Source organism: Ornithorhynchus anatinus, chromosome 13 (assembly GCF_004115215.2).
Source record: "Ornithorhynchus anatinus isolate Pmale09 chromosome 13, mOrnAna1.pri.v4, whole genome shotgun sequence".
NCBI lineage: Eukaryota > Metazoa > Chordata > Mammalia > Monotremata > Ornithorhynchidae > Ornithorhynchus > Ornithorhynchus anatinus.
Genome location: NC_041740.1, coordinates 28,743,389 through 28,764,964, shown reverse-complemented (window position 1 = coordinate 28,764,964; position 21,576 = coordinate 28,743,389). Strand labels below are relative to the sequence as shown.

Below are 21,576 nucleotides of genomic sequence, written 5' to 3'. Positions count from 1 at the left end.
TCTGCCGATCATGTTTAAGAATATGAATTTCCTGGTTTCCTCAGTTTGTTATTAATGGACCCAGCACATGAATATTAATATGCACACAACTGATCTTTCCACAAGTGATCACATCCATAAAGATGAAAATCTTGTTAGTTTGCAATAATGAGCCTGGTTTTAGAAAGCTGGTCCCAGCCCAATTTTACAATTCTAATAGAGCTTCTTATTTGTGGTTTGTATTTTCATGGAAGAAACCCTTTGATCACTTTTACAATAATTTTAGTTATCTGCATTATCTGGCTCCCTTGGAGATCTGCACTGGTCATAAAGGCAGTAGATCTGTTTTGAATAGTCTCAGCAGTGTTCAATCCCATCCTGAAACAAAGAAGAAAGAAAAAAGAAAGTAATGAGAAGCAGCATGGCCTTGTAGTTAGAGCCCAGACCTGGGAGTCAGAAGGACCAGAGTTCTAATCCCAGCTCTGCTATCTACTGTGTGATCTTAGACAAGTCATTAACTTCTCTGGGACTCAGTTACCTCATTTGTAAAATGGATATTTAGACTGTAAGCCCCTTGTGGGACACAGACTGTGTTCAACCTGATTAGCTTGTGTCTACCCACGAGCTTGGTGTATTACCTGACACATTGTAAGTGCTCAATAAAAGCCAGTGAATGAATGAATGGCAAGTGAACCTGCCAACCAAGTCATGAGATATTGTGCTTAAGGGAATGATATTTTCTCCTCTTTACCTGCTGTAAACACTGTGACTGAAGAGATTGTCATAATTTCCAATTGTAAGCTCATTATGGACAGGGAACGTCCGCTAATTCTGTTGTCTTGTACTCTCCCAAGCACTTAGTACAGTGCTATGCACATAATAAGCCAAATACCACTGACTGATTGATTAATTTTAGTTGCCTAACCCTAGAAGAGCTGGGGTGAGAAGAAGTTTCTCTCATTCTTTCAATTGTACGATATAGCTTCTCCATTTCTTTCCACTGGAGGCATTTATTATTCTCCTTTTTGTTTATGCTCATCAAAAACAAAAACAAAAGACACTCACTTTATATACACACATATACTTGTATATGGTTTTAAGGCTGATTCAATCAGTCATATTTACTGCTAACTTACTGTATGTAGAACACTGTAGTAAGTGCCTGGATAATATAATTAGAGAGAAAAATGGAAAGAAGTGTGGCCTAGTAAGAAAGAGCATGGACCTGTGTGTCAGCATTTTAATCCTGCCTCTGACACTTGCCTGTGAGTTATTTAAGGGAAGTTACTTATCTGTGCCTCAATTTTGTCATCTGTAAAATGGGGGTTAATTAACTGCTCTTCCTCCTACTTTGACTGTGAGACTCATGTAGGGTAGGGGCTGTGTCCAATCAATCTTGGCACATAGTAAGCATTTAATGAATACCACTATTATTATTATTATTGTTAATAAAATAAAAGTTAAAGACTTGATTCCTGTCTTCAGGAAGTTTAGTCATTCAACTTTTTTCTAACAGCAATATGTAGAAGTCCCTCTAACATCCCCAAGTCTGTATTTCACTAAGTGTTGGTGCAAGTTGGCTTTAGGCCAAAGCTGAAGAAAATAATCTGTGATGGAGCAGGAGTAGCTGTTTTCTCTTTTGTTCCCAGAAGAGCATTTTGCTAACCTCCTTGCTAAGGGCAGAAATAGGATTAAGGCAGGTAGATGGCCTAATGGAGTCATAAAACCAGATTTATGACCTAGATACCCAATTGGCCTCTCACTGTGACCATGGACAAGTCACTTAATCATATAAAATCAAAAGAAAAGAGACTGAGAGTCCCTTATGGGACAGGGACCTTGTCCAGTTTCATCATCTGGACTAGTGGGAAAGCACAAGCCTGGGTGCCTCAGTTTCCTCATCTGTAAAATAGAGATTCAATACCTTTTCTTCCTCCTACTTAGACTATGAGTCCCATGTGGGAAAGGCACTGTGCCTGATCTGGTTATCTTGAATCTGCTCCGATGCTTGGTACATAATGAGGACTTAATCGATCCTAGAGTTGTTACTATTATTGTGATAGCAGAACTCAGCATACGGTAAGCCCATAATAAATACTATAATTATTCTGTACAAGACAGAAAAAATAAAACATGCCATACATGTTTTACAGAGCTACTGCATTTATCTTGGTAGTATTCAATTTTCAGCCAAGTCTGTGCTTGCATTTGAAGTGCAATTAGAATGCTCTTCAAAACTCTTGACAGAACAGACGTTTTTGGAATCAGAGAACGTGAGAGGTGAGAAATTATAGTGACATGGGCTGAAACAAAACAACTTTAATTATTTTACCTTCAAAAACTCTTAGTTCATAACATTTCTTTCTTGATTCTTCTACAGCCACAATAGTGTTAAATGAACTCAACTGGACCAGTTCCTTAGATGAAGTTTTCAAAAAGAATCGTGATGAAGACCCCACCTTGTTGTGGCAGGTGTTTGGCAGTGCAACAGGCCTGGCCAGGTATTACCCAGGTAAGTGCATTTTGGTTACTTGCAATAGACGGAATAATTAGGTCCATGAAAATAGAACATTAAGCAAAGGAGCTTGAAATGAAGTATAGTTTCCTATAGGTATATGAAGGGCACTAATACAGTCCCTGTAGACTGTAAGCTCATTGTCGGTAGGGAATGTGTCTGTTTATTGTTGTACTGTACTCTCCCAAGCACTTAGTACAACACCCTGCACAAAGTAAGAGCTCAGGAAACGTGATTGAATGAACGAATGAATGAATTCCCCAAATTCCCCCAAATTGATCCAAACAATATAAGCATATTGTAGCATTGAGTAGCACTGTAAATAAGGTCCAGTGATATTTGTAATAACCTGTTTTGTGTATATATATGCAAATGCAGAATGTGATTTAAAAAGGATATTTTTTATATCTTACTGCAACAGACAAACTGTTCAGTCATATTTATTAAGCGCTTACTGTGTGCGGAGCACTGTACTAAATGAAGTATAATATAACAATAAACACATGTATTCTCTGCCCACAATGAGTTTACAGTTTAGAGGGGCAGACAGACATTAATATAAATAAAGAAATTGCAGCTAACAGATGTACCATTATCTGGGCTAAATAGTTGACATTACCATTAAAATAAAATGAGCTTTAATCATTCTGGAAGTCAGGCAAATACTCAAAAGGAAAGAGGATGCTTCAGTTAAATGCTGGAATATCATCTGAAAGTGAAAGAATAAGTAATGCTGACATCAGAACTCAATAGTGCTTACACTGAAAGGGTCCTAAAGGGTCCTAGAAGATAGTAGAGTGGGGAAAAATGGAAAATTCAAAGACCCACAGTTAATCTGTATGTGTTGCATTTGAACTCACAAATTCATTTGTTAGGGCTAAGTAGTCTCATGGACAATTTAAAAGTATGGAGAACTTCCTTGTTTCTTGAAAGCTAGATGAGGGTGTTGAATCCTTAGAATAAATATTTTTTGCATTTTAGGTAGGAATAATTCCAAACAAGCTCCACAGAACCAAGGAATATTTTTGTTTCAGCTTTTTACTCTTCAAGTAGTAACACATATGCAATTAACATGTGAAAAAGGAGTTTTTAATAGAGAAGTGTATTACATTCCCTACCCTACAGATGGAACTTTCTAGGTGGTATTGTTCTTAATATGAAATAAAAATGATGATAATAATAATAATAAATGGTATATTTTAAATTGCCATCTGTGTGACAAGCACTATACTAAACATGGGAGTAGATATAATATAAGTAGACTGGACACGATTCTTGTTTCACATGGAGCTCATACATCTAAATAGAATAAGAATGGATAGTGAATCCCATTTTACAGATGAAGAAACTTTTATAAAAAAACCACAGTGTGCTAGACAGTGCATGGAAAGAAGATTTTTTTGCTGTTATTTGAAAGAAATCAGGAGGAGTAATAGAAAAATTGTCTTGGGATCAAACTGCCATTTACTTATATTCTCAATTAACAAGTGTGAATCCTATTCTCCACCCACCTCCCACCCTGCCCCTCTGCCTATCTCCTTAAAGCAATATTGATCAGATTTTAGTTTGGTAGTGGTTTTTGTGCTTCTGAAATGTAACTGAATTGACTTTGATTCAGAGCTTGAACATATTTTATTTCCTACTAAGACATTTTCCCAGTCAGTATTACTTTGACTCAAATATCATTTTATGTCATATCTGCATAATGGTCTCAAATACTAAATCAGAAGCATCATGACTGTTACAAAGAGTGGCCTGAATTTTTTTTTTTCCATGCCAACAATCAATGGCCCGAATCCCAAACACTGCAAAAGCCAATGATTTCTCTTGAACTACTATCAATTGTGTATCAAGTTGTATTTGTTTAACATTTTGCATTTATGACGAGGTGGTTATTTTTAAACAGCCAGTGGAACATATCATAATATGCAGAATGCATTGAATCTATTAAATTTGCAAAATTAATTTCATGTAGAGAGCCAAATGATCTAAAACAAAATCCAATTTAGGACATAACGTCTTTCCCCAAAATGATTCAATTCTCAAGTCTTAAATTTTAAAAGTCATATCTTAAATAGGCCTTTAGCATTGGCTTCTAAGGCTTTTTACTCAAAAAATGAAATGCAAGTAACAAGTAAATGAGAGCAAAAGAAGTTTCAACTTCAGAAAATTATCATTATTTAAATGAAGAAATGCCCAACCAAAAGTTCATATTTCACCCGTGAATATCTCTTTCTTAATTGTGCTATAATTGGGATTCTAATTACTAATAAAAGCTTCATTATAATGCTGGTGTAGGCAGCACACTTTCTCTTCAGTAATTAGTTCACTTAAAAAGAGGCAGTACTTCATCTTTATATGTCATTTGTCTAATATCTTATTAGTCTTCTTCTTTTCCCTTTAATTATTGTTTGAGTAAAGATACGATCTTTAATAAAGGGATTTTCCTCATTTCAGATTAGAGTTAAATAAACCTCCAGGAAGCATTTCTTTATTGTGAAGAACATTAGGATTTCCCAATGAGATACAAAGCAACTAGGTACTAGCTAAAGAGAAATATAAAAATTGAACATGTCCTAAATTGTTCTAAAGGATTAGTGTGGTGCAGTCATACAGACAAGGAAATTAAAACCACTCCCTTCAGGATCATGTATCCAGACATGGTTTACTGAAGTGTGATAATAGAAAAAAGGCTTGTCGGATCAGAAAATGCAGCACTCTGTGCACCAGTTGCTCTTCTTTAATCAGAGTGTGGGTGGGTATTCAAATCACGTCGACCCAATCAGTCAGTAAATCATATTTAATGAGTGCTTACTATGTGCAGAGCACCTTACTAAGCACTTGGGACAGTAGAAGCAGCATGGCTGAGTGGAAAGAGCCCAGGCTTGGGAGTCAGAGGTCATGGGTTCTAATCCCAGCTCCACCACTTGCCGACTCTGTGACCTTGGGCAAGTCACTTAACTTCTCTGTGCATCAGTTCCCTCATTTGTAAAATGGGGATTAAGACATTGAGCCCCATTTAGGACAACCTGATTAACTTGTATCTACCGCAGCGCTTAACAAATGCCATCATCATTATTATTATTACAATGTGGCAATATAACAGACATACCCCCACCCTCAACGAGTTTACAACAGACCTTCAAACACCATTTTCTTCTCCATCAGCTTTTATACCAGGGACTTTTCCCTCAATTGGCAACTTCCCAATTCCATTGGTTTTATTGAGGAATTTTCATATGGAAAGTGACCCCTGGATCATTAAAAACAATAACAAAACAAAACAAAAACAGTGGTGTAGTCCAGTGTGATGTTTACTAGTACATATTTTGGTCAGTGTCATTGTGTTTATATTTCAGAGGAAGAGGGAGTAACAGTTCTTCAAATGCATATAAAATGCTGCATTGTCACTGTCCATTAAGAAATCATACTTAGGAAATAAATTTGGGCTTCAGCTTTTTTCTGCTGCTGACATCTAGACACAAGGCTTATTTCATATGGTGTATAAAACTGACATCCACTAAAATTAACAATCAATCAACAATTAACAATTTATTGAGTGCATACTGCATGCAGAACACTGTACTAAGTGCTCGAGAGAGTGCAGTATAACAGTATAACAAGAGTTGTAAACACGTTCCCTTCCCACAGCAAGCATACAGTCCAACAGCACATGTTCTAAGAAGATTAAAAAAAAAAGGATGATATAAAAGAGGAAAGATATAACAAAAAGTTATACTTTACTTTTTTTAGGTTTGAGACACAACTGTCATGTAACTGTGATAAGAATGAAATATCTCTGTGCATGACAGAAGTATTCAGCATTTCTCACCTTACCATTTGGGGAAGGGGCCTTGAGCAAGGATGAATAGCAATCAGTCAATCAACGAGGCCTAGTGTATAGAGTATGGGCCTGGAAGTCAGAAGGACCTGGATCTAATCCTGGCTCCGCCACTAATCTTCTGTGACACCTTGGACAAGTCACTTAAATTCACTGTGCCTTAGTTATCCCGTCTGTAAAAAAAAGTGGGGATTAAGCTGTATCTTGTATCTACCCTACCATTTAGTACAGGGCCTGGCACAGAGTAAACTCTAAACAAATACCATTTTAAAAAATCAATTAATGGTATTTATTGAATACTTACCATTTGCAGAGTATTCTGCTAAACACTTGGAAGAGTACAATACAGAGTTGGTACACATGCTCCCAACTCACAATACAACAATAAAGAGCCACATTTCCTTTCCATAACAAGCTTACAGTCTAGAGGGAGACAGACAATTAATATAAATATATATTCAATAGTAATCTTAATAAATACTAATTGTGATATTTGTTATTTGTGTTTGTGGTATGTGCCAAGCCCTGGACTAAGCACTAAGGTGGATAAAAACTAATCAAATCAGAAACAGTCCCTGATTCATAGTCACAGTCTATGATGGAGGGAGAAGAGTTCTGCCAGAATGCAGATTTTCATTCTGAATTTTGAGTGGAGTGGCATGGACGAATTAGGGAAAATTATTTCCACAAAGTGCATCAGCAAAAGATAGGGTCAGAAGAAATGGATGTGTGCATCTCCAGCCCTTTCGTGAATACTACGTGTTAAGCTTCCTCTAATGAATAAGGGTTTTTCATGCATGCAGCCCACTCCTTAGAGAAGAACGGCTTCTTTTATGTTCTGAAACTCTCTCTTTTTCTCACATCAATATAAATGAGTGGTGAGTTCCTTCAGCTTCATGGGTTTGGCTAGAACCATACTATCATTCCTTTCATCCTTAGGTCTTATTGATTTCTATCCCCACTTCTTCCCTTCTTTCATCCTAGGAGAAAGAATAAGCTGAAAGAAAACCACAATCAAATGCCCTAAGGTTTCCCTCCATGGCTTTCTGAGAGAAGCAGGGAAAATATTTCTCACATAGAACACAGATGCAATGCCAGAAATTAACTGCCCAACCAGGATATTTGCAGGTCAAGTCAGAGACTGAGATGGGAGTTGGGTGCAGAGCTTGGAAGAGGAAGAAGAATCTCCTCTCCCAATAATTCTAATCCTCTTGGAGGCCACAGTTCTATGGACAAAATTTCAGGAAGCCAAGGATCTTACAAATACCAACATTATTATTCTTGCTAGTCTCCCTACCTGAGATAATCTGGAGTCAGATAGAGAGAGAAGAGAAGGAAGATTTGCCCCTTCTGGGCATGCAATAGGATGTCCAGGGCAGAATAGGATTCATTATCTTGTAGGCATAGAAGATCTGGATGTGAACTGCATTTTCCCTCCAGCTCTGTCTGACATATTTTGGTAACACCTATCTATTGAAACCAATCCCCATTAGAGATTTAATGGGATTTGCTTTGCCCCTGTTCACTGCAGTGCAACACCTAATGGCTACCTATCAAATATAATAAATAATTAACAAAGTGGGCAATTTTCTGCCTTTAAACTCATTGAATATTCTATTTCACCACCATACTTATCTATCTTTCCTAGCCCTCCTGCTGGCAGACAATAAGTCTTTTATGTCAAAGAAGTGTTTTACGTGGGTTAACCACCATCTGCTATATTAGCTGAGAATGACTTCTCCATCAAGATTGTTGCCTTATAAATAATGTGTTGTGCATCTTGGTAATTGGGTACTTGAGAAATTGGATCGGTTATTCGAGAAATGAACTGGACACATGAAAATCGTAATAGCTGATTTTCTATATTAGAAAATAAAATTGATATTTTAACAACTTCCTTCCTATTGATAAAGTATTCCTCATTGGATTAGAAAGGTATTGAAAAACATTCACCACTGCGACTAAAACTCAAGGGAAATCTCAAATCATTGTATGCTCAAATCATTTGAAAATGTAAAAATATTTGTGTTAGTGTATATTTAATTTTAGAATTAAAGTATTAATCTATGAGCCATAGCAATCAGTGCCTTACAATTGTTTTGCAAAAATAAAATGTTTTAAATTAGGTTAAAAAAAGGATGAAAGGAATAAGAAACTAAGGGAAATTTTGGGTGGGAATTTTATGATTGGAAGTGTAGACTTGATGACTACACTCAGTGGTATTTACTGTGCTCTTACTGAAGGCAAAACACTGTACTATGTGTTTGAGAGGGTGTAATATAACAGAGTTGGTAGACATGTTCCCTGCCCACAGGGAACTAATTATAGCTGTCCTCTCTAGTTCTGCAGGTGTTTGGCTTAATGGATAGAGTACTGTCCCGGGATGGATAGAGTACTGTCCTGGAAATTGGAAGGACCTGGGTTGTAATCCCTGCCCTGACACTTGTCTGTATTGTGACCTTGGGCAAGTCACTTTATGTCTCAGCCTCAGTTACCTCATCTGTAAAATGTTGATTGAGAATGTGAGCCCCATGTGGGACAGGAACTGGGTCCAACTCGATTTGCTTGTATCCACCCTAGCCCTAAGGACAGTGTCTGGCACATAGTAAGCACTTAACAAGTTCCATTATTATTATTGCTATTACCACTAATAATAATAATCTCCTGCTCTGTGTTTCAAATGTTGGCAAATGTCCAGAGAGAAGCTCCTCATTACTCCTACTACCAAACTTCGCACTGTACCTCCATCTCATCTCTCATCTACTTCCTGCCTCAGGCCTGGAATGCCTACTCTTTTCAAATCTGACCTGCCCTGACCTGCTCCCTTTATTTGTTGCCCCTTCAGGCCCACAGTACTTAGTTACAGATCTCCCCCTCTAGGCTAAAAGCTTGTTGTGGGTAGGGAATGTGTCCATTTTAGTGCACTCTCCCAAGCATTTAGAACAGTGCTCTACACAAAGTAAGCACTCAATAAATGCCCTTTGCTCTGAGACACTTGGCAAGTTCCAAAAAAGTGAAAGCCTCATATCTGGGCCTGCCCTAGGAAAACGATTCAAAGAAAATCTGACATTTTAGACAACACCAAAAGTAATTCTTCAGGCCATTCACTTTGAACCCCTTCCACAGACTGTTTAAATCCAGTTTTGGATGAAGGAAGCTGGGTGTCATGTTCAGGAGAAAGAATGGTTTTACCTCAGCAAGAGGGCTTTGTATGGTTCAGTGTCAGTAGTGGAGATGCTGAAGGTAATTTTTTTGACATTTTGCTTGAGTCAGAAGTGAATTATCACTGATATTGTCACAGATTAATGCACAAAGGAGGCTTTCTCACTCTGCAAACTCTGGCGATGAGAGGAAGTTAGAATTCTTCTGCTTTCTTCTGAGGATATACAAGATGGCTGCCCAGGATAGTGCTTCCTTGTAGCAGAAGTACTGATCGGTATCCACAGAAATGAATTTGAGGTTATTAAAATTTAAAATTAAGTTGCTAAGGCAGCTCTGTGGTTAATATGAGGCAACAATGAACAGAGCAGCCACTAATTAGCCTTATCTTTCCAGATGTTAGGAGATTTTAATGCCAGTAGTGATGGATTGAAGATACATTCCCTCTGTGCACACTCACTCCAAATGGCAGCTAACTGTGTACTAATTAGTACCCTGAAATGCTTGGAAACTGTGTTTTCCTAACTCTAAAAACCGCCTTAAGTTTTCATGTCTATGAAAAGAGAAATGTCAACTTCCCAAAACTGCATTTAAAATGTCAGCCTCTCTTTTTAATGTTCCATTTTATTCTGGATGAGATTCTATTTTAGGTTTATTGTCCTGGAATTGCTTGTTTGTTTGTTTTATGGTACTCGTTAAGGTCTTATTTGTCAAACACTGTTCCAAACGCTGCGGTAGGTATAAGTAAATTTGGTTGGACACAGTCCCTGTGCCATAGAAGGCTTGCAGGTTTAAATGGGAGGATGATCAGTTATTCCATCCCCATTTTACAGTTGAGGAAAATGAGGCACTGAGAAGTCAAGTGACTTGCCCAAGGTCACACATCTAGCAATAGGCAGAGCAGTTGGCAAAGTCAGAATTAGAACCCAGGTCTTCTGATTCCCAGGCCTGTACTAGACCACGCCACTTCCCTGAATTGCCTGCTAAAATAATGCCAGCCTTCTCTGAGTCAGTCATAGAAAAAACATTTTTTTCATAACTGGTTAACATCAGAGAAGCTGCGTCCCCAGCAAAAGCTCTGTTTGTTTGAACAAAGCAATTTTTAAATTGGTTAGAAATGAGAAGCAGTATGACATAGTGGAAAGAGCACGGGCCTGGAAGTCAAAGGACCTGAGTTCTAATCCTATCTCCACCACTTGTCTGTTGTATGACCTTGGACAGGTCAGTTAACTTCTCTGTGCCTCAGTTACCTTATCTGGCAAATGGGGATTAAGACTGCATGACCTAAAGGAAGGTCAACTGGGAGGAAATGATACATACTGAAGAAAAGATATGAGACTCTTTTCTCATATTTACTACAACTCAGCAACTCAGCACTCTCTCTCTCTTTCTTTCTCTCTCTCTATCTTATTAAGTCTTCTCTTCCCCCCTCATTGATTCCCTCACCCACAGTCCCCATCACCTAGCCCACACCTTAAACTCTACAACAATTCCACATCTGTCTCTCCCTCTCCATCAAAACATTCATTCATTCATTCAATTGTATTTATTGAGTGCTTACTGTGTGCAGAGCACTGTACTAAGCAGTTGCTAACCCACTGGTCTAACTTCTTTACGGCCACTTGACTATTGCTTTATTGACCTCCCAGAATAAGGCAGTCCTTGGAGCCTATTCAGTGGGGCAAACTTTGTCCCAGAACTTGACATCAGTCACCTGAAAATCTCCAATCTAATAGCACTTGTGTGATTATGATTTGAATATTTCGGAAAAAAATATTAAAATAATTAAATCCAGCCATTTTACTGTGATTACCTTATTTAGTAACTTGGTGTCAATCAGCTTGAATTTTAATTGTTTTATCCAAATAGAGGCTGCTAATTGAAAGTGAGTAAGTGTTTTTTCCAGCAAATCCACTTTTAATGCCACAGCATTTAACAGATAATGGAGAGTTCAGGAATGGATATTTTTTGAGTACCATGTTTGATTAAAAATCTCCTAATGAGTGTTTTCTCTTGATTTAAGCAATAAACTTAAACTCAAAGAGAATTCCTTCATAATTGCTGTAATTTTTCAGTAAAGGAAAAAATATAATTGAACAATGAAGCAGTAGCTACATGGACTGCACGCTTGAATCATTATGATAGATTAATTCCTCCAAAGATAACATTATAGGTCGCCCCTTTTTCAAAAGACTTTTCTTTATTTTTTGTTTTTATTTATTTTCCTCATTGCTTGTTTCCGCTAATAAAAAATATGGAATATTTTTAAACTCCCTTTCCATAGATTTGTCAATCCTAGACTTCGTCTCTATTATCAGATGCACAGACATGGAGGACATGTCCATAATGATAGAGCTGATGAGAAGCAGCATGGCGTAGTGGATAGAGCACAGTCCTGGGAGTCAGAAGATCATGGGTTCTAATCCCAGCTCTGCCTCTTGTCTGGTGTGTGCCCTTGGGCAAGTGCCTTTGCTTCTCTGTGCCTCAGTTACCTCATCTGTAGAATGGGGGAAGAAAAGTTTGAACCCAATGTGGGATGTGGACTGTGTCCAATCCTGTTATCTTGTATCTACCCCAGTGTTTAGAACAATGCTTGACACGTAACAAGCACTAAACAAATACCATAAAAATCCCTGTCCCATGTGGGGCTCACAGTCACGATCCCTATTTTCCAGATGAGGTAACTGAGGCACAGAGAAGTGAAGTGACTTGCCCAGGATCACGGAGCAGACAGTAGCAGAGTCAGGAATAGAACCCATGACCTTCTGACTTTGCCATGCCGTGTCCCGCAAATAAATGAATGAATGAGTGGAATGAATCTGTGATAGTTGGTGCAGAGCTCAACCCCCTCAAGTTAGTGCACAAGAATTTCAGAAAGAAAATTATTCCAGAAACGATTCTAGAACTCACATCCACAGTTTTGAGGGTACACCACTGTGATTGGGGAAAAAGGCATTTGGTTGAGGTTTAGTTTCAAAGATTGCAAAATTATTACATATTCTACCTCCTTAATAGCCAATAACCTTTTGGCAAAAATGATTGCATAGAAGGTGGTGAAGGAAATCCTTCTTGGGATAAACAGGAGGAAAAGGCAAGAATATTTCACAGGATTTATTTTCTACCTAAAAAGCTGGGTTGGAATAACATGATAATAGAGGTAATAAATGTGGATTCTCGTTGTGAAAGAAAAGATGGGAAGAACTTAAATGGATAAATGTGACTGAGGAAATGGAAAATGCTGTTTCCATTTGTGCAAAACAAGGTTTCTATAAAAGGTTCAGGAGATAGTGTGTCTGGACATAAAAGGCTGTATTTCTAAGACATCTGGGAAATCACTCTATGATAAGTACCAAGAAAATGGCCCATGTCTACATGTAAGTCCCTTTCTGAATGATGCAAAAAAGAGAATTGACTTTTATTGATTTCCTGTGGAACAGTAGTGCCATTTTCCCCTTCAAGCAGGGAGGGTTATTTTCCTGTATCTGTGCTGTAGATTTATGAAATTGGAATTTTATGGTGTATTTGAAAGCCTTGGAAATAGTGCTGTTTTGAGAAAGTTAATGTGATATTTTGACTTCATGATTTGCTTAATTTTCAGCTTCTCCGTGGGTAGATAAAAGCCGATCTCCAAACAAGATTGACCTGTACGATGTACGCAGAAGACCGTGGTAAGGTCTCTTAGAAAGATGAGCCAAATAAAAATCTTAGCTAGGCATAACCTTAAAAATACAATATTGCTTTTGCAAAAGTAATTTTAGTTAGGCAGACTGACCGTTAAAGTCCCAGATTTGAATAACTTCTTATGCTGAGTTCAATTACAGGGAACAAAATTATGTTCACTGGGGAGAGAGAATGCCATGATTAGAAGTTTTGTTAGGCACTTTGAAACAATTGATCCCATGTATATGAGAGCTAGATTTATGCTCAAATCACCTAGGCCCTTAAATAGTTCCAGATTGCTTCAGAGTAATTGTAAAATTGGATGATTAACCCTTATGGCCCCAAATTTTTGAATGTAATTCTGGGGTTGTGGCACCCGATCTCTCGATTTAGCATAAAGGACATCAGCAGTTCTTTGGGCAGAAGCAGGTCAGTGCCTGCTTCATTCACAGGACCACTGACTCATAATAATAACAACTGTAGTATTTAAGTTATTTTACAATGTGCCAAGCACAGTACTAAGCTCTGGCATAGATATATTTCAGTCAGATCAGACTTAGTCCCTGGCCCATGGGAGGCTCACAGTCTAAGAGGGAGGGAGAACTGAGAATCAGCAAGGCCTAATGGATAGAGCATGGACCAGGGAGCCAGAAATTTTCTAATCCCGACTCTGTCACTTGTCTGCTGTGTGACCTTTGAGAAGTCATTTCACTTTTCTTCACCTCAGTTACCTCCTCTGTAAAATGGGGATTAGGACTGTGAGTGCTACATGGAACAGGGACTGTGTCCAACCTGATTAACTTGTATCTACCCCAGAACTTAATACAGTGCCTGACTATAGTAAGTGTCTAACAAGTAGCAGAAAAAAAGGAAAATAAACAACACACAGATATTTACTCCCCATTTTGCAGATGTGGAAACCACAATCTAGAGAAGTCAAATGACTTATGGAAGGTCACACAGCAAGTCCAGGGTGGAGCTGGGATTAGATCCCAGGTCACCTGACTCTGTCATTTAGAGTGATCTGTGCTCGATCCACTGAGAACTACAGCCAGCCTCAGCTGTAATTTCAGAGAGCTCGGTGGCTCACCCAGGACCTCTAACCTTTTACAAGGGTGCTTACTATTTCAGATACTCAAATCATCCAGAGGATTTGAAGTGGTTTTTAGGTACCTGTTCAGAGCAACCTTTATCCCTTTGGAGGCCACCAGCGTATCTGGGATGTTTCAACCTAGGCCATCAATCAATCAAATATATTCAGCACTTGCTGTGTGGAGGCCACTGTACTAAGTGCTTGGGAGAGTACAACAGAACAATTTAACAAAACCTATGCCCATGAGGGTATACAGTCTAGAAGATGAGTTTACATCTAACCATTGGAGACAATTCCAGCTACAAAAGGCCAGTGCCTTCAGTACTCCAAGTGCCTTCAGGACTTCGCCAGCCCTGTGGAGTTGAAAGGGCAAGACGGAGCCCTCCCTTCTTCTGTAAATCACTGACTGACAACCATTCCTAGCAGGTTTTTTTAACCCTTGCCTCTCTTCCTCCCCACCCCCAGGTCATACCATAAGTCACGAGAGGAATACGGGAATGTATGGGAAAGTCGGGGAATGTGACTTTTTCATAGGGCTGCATGAAAGACACTATGATAAAAATCTTAGAATGTAGTGTTGAGAAGAAGTCTTCTGGTAAGATTTGTTACCAGACTCTCTTTGACTCAAATATTTCCATTTCGCATCTGCTGTGAACATGGGAAAAAAATCTTCCTGCCAGTATATCTCCTCTGGTTATGTTCACTTGAGTTCATCCAGCTCAAGTGTTAGAGTGAAGGGATGGGTATATGGCAGTCTCAAAATGAGATTCACTGGAAAAGAATCTTCAGTTTGCTTACGACTCTTTTTAACCAGTCAAGTCTACTGAACCATATAGGAAAAGTTAATGATTTTTCCAAAGTGCACTTTTTTTTTTTCAACATTTCAGGTATATCCAAGGAGCCGCCTCTCCCAAAGATATGCTCATTCTGGTGGATGTGTAAGTGTTTGAAGACTATATGTTTATAAGGAATCAGAAAATTGAGCTTCTCCTATGTTAACTCAGAAAGTTGAAGGCAAGGATTAGTGTTTGATGTGTTGAAAAAGAGAAGACTTGTATATCTGAGTAAAATATTTATATTCCAGGAAAGAAGTGACATAGGGTTAGAAGACTGCCTTTACATGTCAAAAATATTGGTTCAATGTCCAGGGATGATGTGTTTGGAGACTCAGAATTGTATTTCCAGTGTTCACTTTCAAATTTAGAGTAGCTGGAGTCTCATTTAGAAAATTGGTCATTTATGGCATTATTTCTAATAGTTTAAACTTCAAATATAAAGTAAAAGTCAAATAGAAGAATCAAATAGAAAACAATTTTTCAGTGTGTGAGTATGGAACTTGGCAATTGCCGAGTGGATAAAAATGAAAAATGCCTGAGATTTTCATACCATAAATGAGAACGGTGAGATAATAATAATGATGGTATTTGTTAGGCATTTACTGTGTGCCAATCACTGTTCTAAGCGCTGCGGTAGATACAAGGTAATCAGGTTTGTCCCAAGTGAGTCGCACAGTCCAAATCTCCATTTTATAGGCGAGGTAAGTGAGGCCCAGAGAAGTAAAGAGACTTGTCCAAGGGAACCTAGGTCTTCTGACTACTGTGCTCTTTTCATTCATTCATTCATTCATTCATTCATTCATTCGTTCGTTCGTTCGTTCGTTCATATTTATTGAGCACAAACTATGTGCAGAGCACTGTACTAAGCGCTTGGAATGAACAAGTCGGCAACAGATAGAGACAGTCCCTGCCGTTTGATGGGCTTACAGTCTAATCAGGGGACATTAGTAGCTACATGAATGTTCACACAATTTGCCCTCGTCAAAGGCTGCTACTGGATAACTTTATTAAAGGGATGGGGGAACATAATCTTGATGGATGTCTCCAATTGCTTTATGCTGTAGGAAAAAAAAAGAAAATCTAAATCTGGTCCACTGGCTCTGCAAAAGCATACATGTGGAGTTTAAACGCAGCCTATTTTGCAGATGGGTGATTGTGTCAACATTTGCAATTCTCCTCAATTTAGGGTTTGCCCTGAAGCAAGCAAGCTACAATTTAGCTGTCTAAAAGTTTCTAACAAGCACAGGATCTTGGAGATTAATGAATTGGGAAAATGTAACTGTAACGATAATCCTCAGGATGCTTGTTAAAATGAAACGAACATATGCGATTCTGCAGCTAACTCTCCTTCCATCTTTGCCAGAAGGCTTTGAGTTCACTCTAGTAGTCACTTCTGTCTCCCCTAAAATAGGCCTGAACGCCAATGCAATGAGATGGTGTCTGTCCCACTCTTATCCTTAGCAGGATAAAACTGCTTGAGAAAGCAACCTCAAGTTCCTTACCACTTTTGTGGCTGGCAATGTGAGTGCCCCTCATTATTTAGAAATTAATGTTACACCCCCTTTTCCAGCACAGTGTGCCCGTGGGGAAGCCTCAGAATGCCTGGTGTTTGAACTTTGTAGCCTTTATTGAAAAAGTAAATGGATTAAAAGGATATGTGTATATACGACATCATTGCAATTCAGTGTGTAGTTTTAGAAAACAAGCATTTTGAAATATGACATAAGACATCAAACGAAGACTGGCTGCTTAGTCAACATTTCTCCACATATACATTTTCTCTGGCAATTTTTGGTTCACAGATAAAATAAATTTGGTTAATTGATATGCCTGTGTATTATGTGTCCTGATGTTAGCTCTTTCAAGTTTTCCAGACAGTACCATAGAATTTTGATTAACAACCAGTCTTTCATGTGGGCCAAGGCTAGGTGGAGACCAGAAAACAATTGAGTACACACCTGTCTAATTTGGCATGTTTAATGAATTGTAAATTATTTAAATTAGCCTTGGTTTCATTAGTTCAGACCCATGTAATTGACTTTTAATTGAACAACTGAACATATGCTTCCAATAACTACCTAATAATTTCTGGAATGTTCCAGTTTGTGTGCATCGTAGGTGTGGGTATTTTAATTCTGAATCAAAGATATTTATAAAGCCATGTGTTTGTATTTTGTCTAGGAGCGGAAGTGTGAGCGGCCTGACCCTGAAATTGATCCGAACATCCGTCTCAGAAATGTTAGAAACCTTATCTGATGATGACTTCGTGAATGTAGCATCAGTGAGTATCAATCACATTGTAATGTTTTCTGCCTCATAACTTACACATTAGGCTTCTGCCATACAATGTATGCATTAAATTGAAAAATGTTGAAAACTCATGATGTTTTATTGATAATGATTATTGTTTTATTGTTGTTTTTGGTTTTGATGACAGTGATTATTGTTGTTGTTGTTTTTGGTGATTGAGAGACAGGGTTACAGTATTAGCAAACTTAGTCCTTGTAGCTCTCAGTTACCTTGAGGTGTCAATCTGGGTTGGGAATTTAAAAAATGATACTGGCAGCAATTGCTGTTACGAAGTTATCAGGGCTGACAAGATAGCTTTTCCCAGCCTTTGAGCAAGGTGTGCAATTGGTTATAAAGTAGTTTCTTATTTTGGATCACTCCACTGGGCATAATTTGAACATTGACCTAATTATCAGGTATCTACCCTAGTGCTTAGTACAGTGCTTGGCATGTAGTGAGGGCTGACAAATAGCACATATAAGATTTAGGTCTCGTCTGGGACCCCGGAACACAGTCTATAATAATTATCAGAAGCACCAGACTGCATTTATATAGGTAAAGAGAGCTACACATGCATCACTCACACTTTTTTGGCCGAGGTTTTTGACATTGAGGAGGTCTCCAATTCTCTATGAGGTAATGTTAGTCGGGACATAAAGCTCTCTGGCCAGCTTAAATGTGTCATCTGTGAAAGGTCTCGTCGTCTTTAAAATACAAGAGTCCCCAGTGATATGCTACAGGGCATTTGACCTTGGATGACCCCATGAAGAAGATTGGAGGGAGGAGCCTTAGAGGAGCAGACAAGGCACGTGGTTTGAGCTTCACACATCATTTTCTGGTGGAGATAGAGAGATACGGTCAGGAAATCTAGCCACAAGAGAGTGGAAGTCAGGGGGTGTGCCACTATTAAGGCATGGAATAATAATAATAATAGCATTTTAGAGCTTACTATGAACCAGACACTCTTCTAAGCACTGGGCTGGATACAAGTTAATCAGCTTGGACACAGTCCCTGTCCCACAGAAGGCTCACAGTCTTAGTCCCCACTTTACAGATGAGGGAACTGAGGCACAGAGAAGTTAAGTGAATTGCCCCAAGTCACACAGCAGACAGGTGTTGGAGCTGGGATTAGAACCCAGGTCCTTATGACTCCCAGGCCCATAGTGTACACTGGGAGGGGGTTTAGGCTACTCTGAAAGTATCAATCAATCAACCTATGATATTTATCATCAATGCTGCTAAACAAGGACTTACTGTGTCCTGAGCACTATGCTAAGCACTTGGGCAAGTTCAAGAGTTGATATAAAACGTTGCTTGCCCACAAGGATCTTACACTCTAGAGTGTTTAAAATATTGCTTCATGTAGCCTAATCTTGAAAGATATCCATCTAAGGTGACCATCACTGGCTACCTCAGATGCTTGGGGCTACTCCTGGGAGTTTGGTAGTATGGTAAAGACTTTGGGAAACTTCTCTGATGATCAGGTACAGATCCCAATTCCATTAATATAGAGACTCTGTAGACCTAATCTATTGAGCCATCAGACAACAGTTTTAAACATGCCAATTCCTCCAACGAGGAATCATCTTATCTGCCATTCTGAAGTTTTAAATTTCCAACCAGAAAAGCATCTCTTAAAGAATTTCCCATGCTAACTGTTAATCTTCCTAGTGAATATGAGAAACCCCGACCTGGAAGCGGCTGACCACTTATCCTGGAACAGCACACTAGAGATTTCTGTCTCTGAAAAGATATCCTAGAAGAAAGTCCTTTAATCTCTTGTTTTTTTAAATTTGTGCATTTTGAAAAACCTGATCTATTTATTTCAATAAAGAAAAATGGCAACAGCTGGCAAAGTAAAATCAAAACGTATTTTCTGGACGCTCCCTTGTGCTTTCCTGAATTCCAGTATTGCAGTTGCTCATCACTGTCCTTGTTATCTTCACTTTTATCAGCCAAGTTTAGCCAATTAAGAATGAAGTGAAACACTCCCTTCCCCACCATGGGTCTCCTTAATTGTTTTCTTCGGTTTAGCTTGGCTGTTTCTATTAGGTGAAAATGAATGGACAAATTGAATTTGTTGCTTGGGAATGAAATTGGGATTTCATTTGATTTGTTGGTAATTCATTCAGATACACTACATGATAATTAAAAAAAAAATTGTGCAGCATATATGGAGGGATTATGTAATCTGAGGGACTGTTTCTCATAGGTCCTTAAAATTCTGTTGAAGACTTTCCTTGGGTTTATTGTCACAGGCATATTAAAGTAACTATTTTGTTTTATTTCTAACCTGGTATGCTTAGGTTTCTGGCTGTGTTTTAAAAGAACCCCAAACTATTATTCTTCCTTTATTAAGGGTATGAGAACAGAAAGACTCCATTTTCTTCTTCTCTTCTTTTCTTAGAATAAATTCACATCTGGTGACTATTCACCCCAGTCACGCAGAGCCAAACTGTGCCTTGGTTTAGTTTAGTTTCCAGGGATTGAGTTCATTATGCCCTTGTGAATAAATACTGTCCCACATACTAGAAAGTTACATGACAATCCAATGATTTGCTCTTGGCTCTCCACATCGTAAATTTGTGAGGAAAGAAAGCACTGGCTTCTCCCTCCCTCCCTGTGCCCCTCTTTGATCCATTCTCTTTGGTTTTCATTCGGGGACTTTCCCACCTCCCATCCCTACACACCAAACTCATCTACCAATTATTTCCCCCTCCCCGTGACTTTTCTATTCTTTGAACTTTTCCATCTTTTAAATAGTGTTGCTACTGCTGCTGGCATCATGTCTACCAACTCTATTGCACTGTACTCTCTCAAACGCTTAGTACAGTGTTCTGCACAAATTAAGCTGACAATCCTATTGATTGATGGCTGCTGTTGCCTTCACCAGTGCCAGCCTTTTCCAGTCTTTCCAGCTCTATTTTCTGAGACATAAACGCTTGATGGGGATAAAGCAGGGTTGAATGAGGGAAGAAAGCTCAAAGGGGAAGCGACCTGGTAGAGGAAGGTGGAAGCAAAAGTGGGATGAGTTTGGGATGCATGAAGCCTTGAGTAAGGAATGTGGGATGCCGGGGTGAAGGAAGGGGCTGATTTATACAGTGAGAAACACTATGTTGCTGGGAAACTGCCAGGAGTCCATGTCTAAAGCGAAGTAGCATGGCCTAGTGACTAGAGTATGGGTCTGGGAGTCAGAAGGAACTGGGTTCTAATCCTGACTCCTCCACTTTTTTGCTGTGTGACCTTGGCCAAGTCACTTTACTTCTTTGGACCTCAGTTACTTCATATGTGAAAAGGGGATTAAGACTGTGAGGCCCATGTGGGACAGGGATTGGATCCAACCCAATTTGCTTCTATCCACCCCAGTGCTTAGTAAAGTTCCTAGCACATAGTAAGCACATAACAAATACCACAATTATTATTATTATTATTGTGACATCTTATAATGATAATAATAATATTGGTATTTAAGCACTTACTATGTGCAGAGCACCGTTCTAAGCGCTGGGGTAGATACAGGATCATCAGGTTGCCCCACGTTAGGCTCACAGTCTTCATCCCCATTTTACAGATGAGGTAACTGAGGCACAGAGAAGTTAAGTGACTTGCCCACAGTCACACAGCTGACAAGTGGTAGAGCTGGGATTCAAACCCATGACCTCTAACTCCCAAGCCCATGCTCTTTCCACTGAGCCACGCTGCTTCCCATCATATGACAGGACCCTGTGGCTCTGAAATAGCCTGAAGATGCCATCTTTATAGTGAGCAGTTCCATGTCATTAAAAGTAATGGATAGGTGGAACACATTTGATTTTGAATGCATTTAGAGGCTTAATCTTCAGAAGTCTCTTGTGTTGTAATCTTAGGGAGCTTAAAGAATACTAACACAGCAAGCCAAATAACTTTAGTCAGGGTAAGTCAGTATAAACATGTCAATTAAAAAAAAAAACTACCTTTACAGTCACAAGGGCCAGCTCAAATTTTATGTTCAATGGAAGGGTGTTGAAATTAAAGGTACATGACCAACAATTTATTTTTCTAATTGTGTAAATAAAAAGATTATCTTTAGCGACATGTCTATATTTGCTATCCATGACACCTGGAGCTGTTTTCAATTCTCCCTCTTAATAGCATTATCTTATTGAGCCCTACATTAAACCCCAGAACGGTTTCTCTCTGCCCTCTCTTCATCTACAGTTGGGAG

The 21,576-nt window shown here is 38.8% G+C and overlaps 1 protein-coding gene across 5 annotated transcripts in view; it reads left to right on the top strand.

Annotated features, from left to right (window-relative positions):
- The window catches only part of CACNA2D1 (calcium voltage-gated channel auxiliary subunit alpha2delta 1), a 439,415-nt gene that overhangs the window by 309,779 nt on the left and 108,060 nt on the right, over positions 1-21,576 (top strand). For all 5 annotated transcript variants that reach the window (XM_029077600.2, XM_029077601.2, XM_029077599.2 and 2 more), the window contains exons 7-10: positions 2,360-2,491; positions 13,093-13,162; positions 15,135-15,185; positions 17,265-17,364. In XM_029077600.2, coding sequence (XP_028933433.1) covers positions 2,360-2,491; positions 13,093-13,162; positions 15,135-15,185; positions 17,265-17,364 — 353 coding nt within the window. The remainder of the gene's footprint in view (positions 1-2,359; positions 2,492-13,092; positions 13,163-15,134; positions 15,186-17,264; positions 17,365-21,576) is intronic.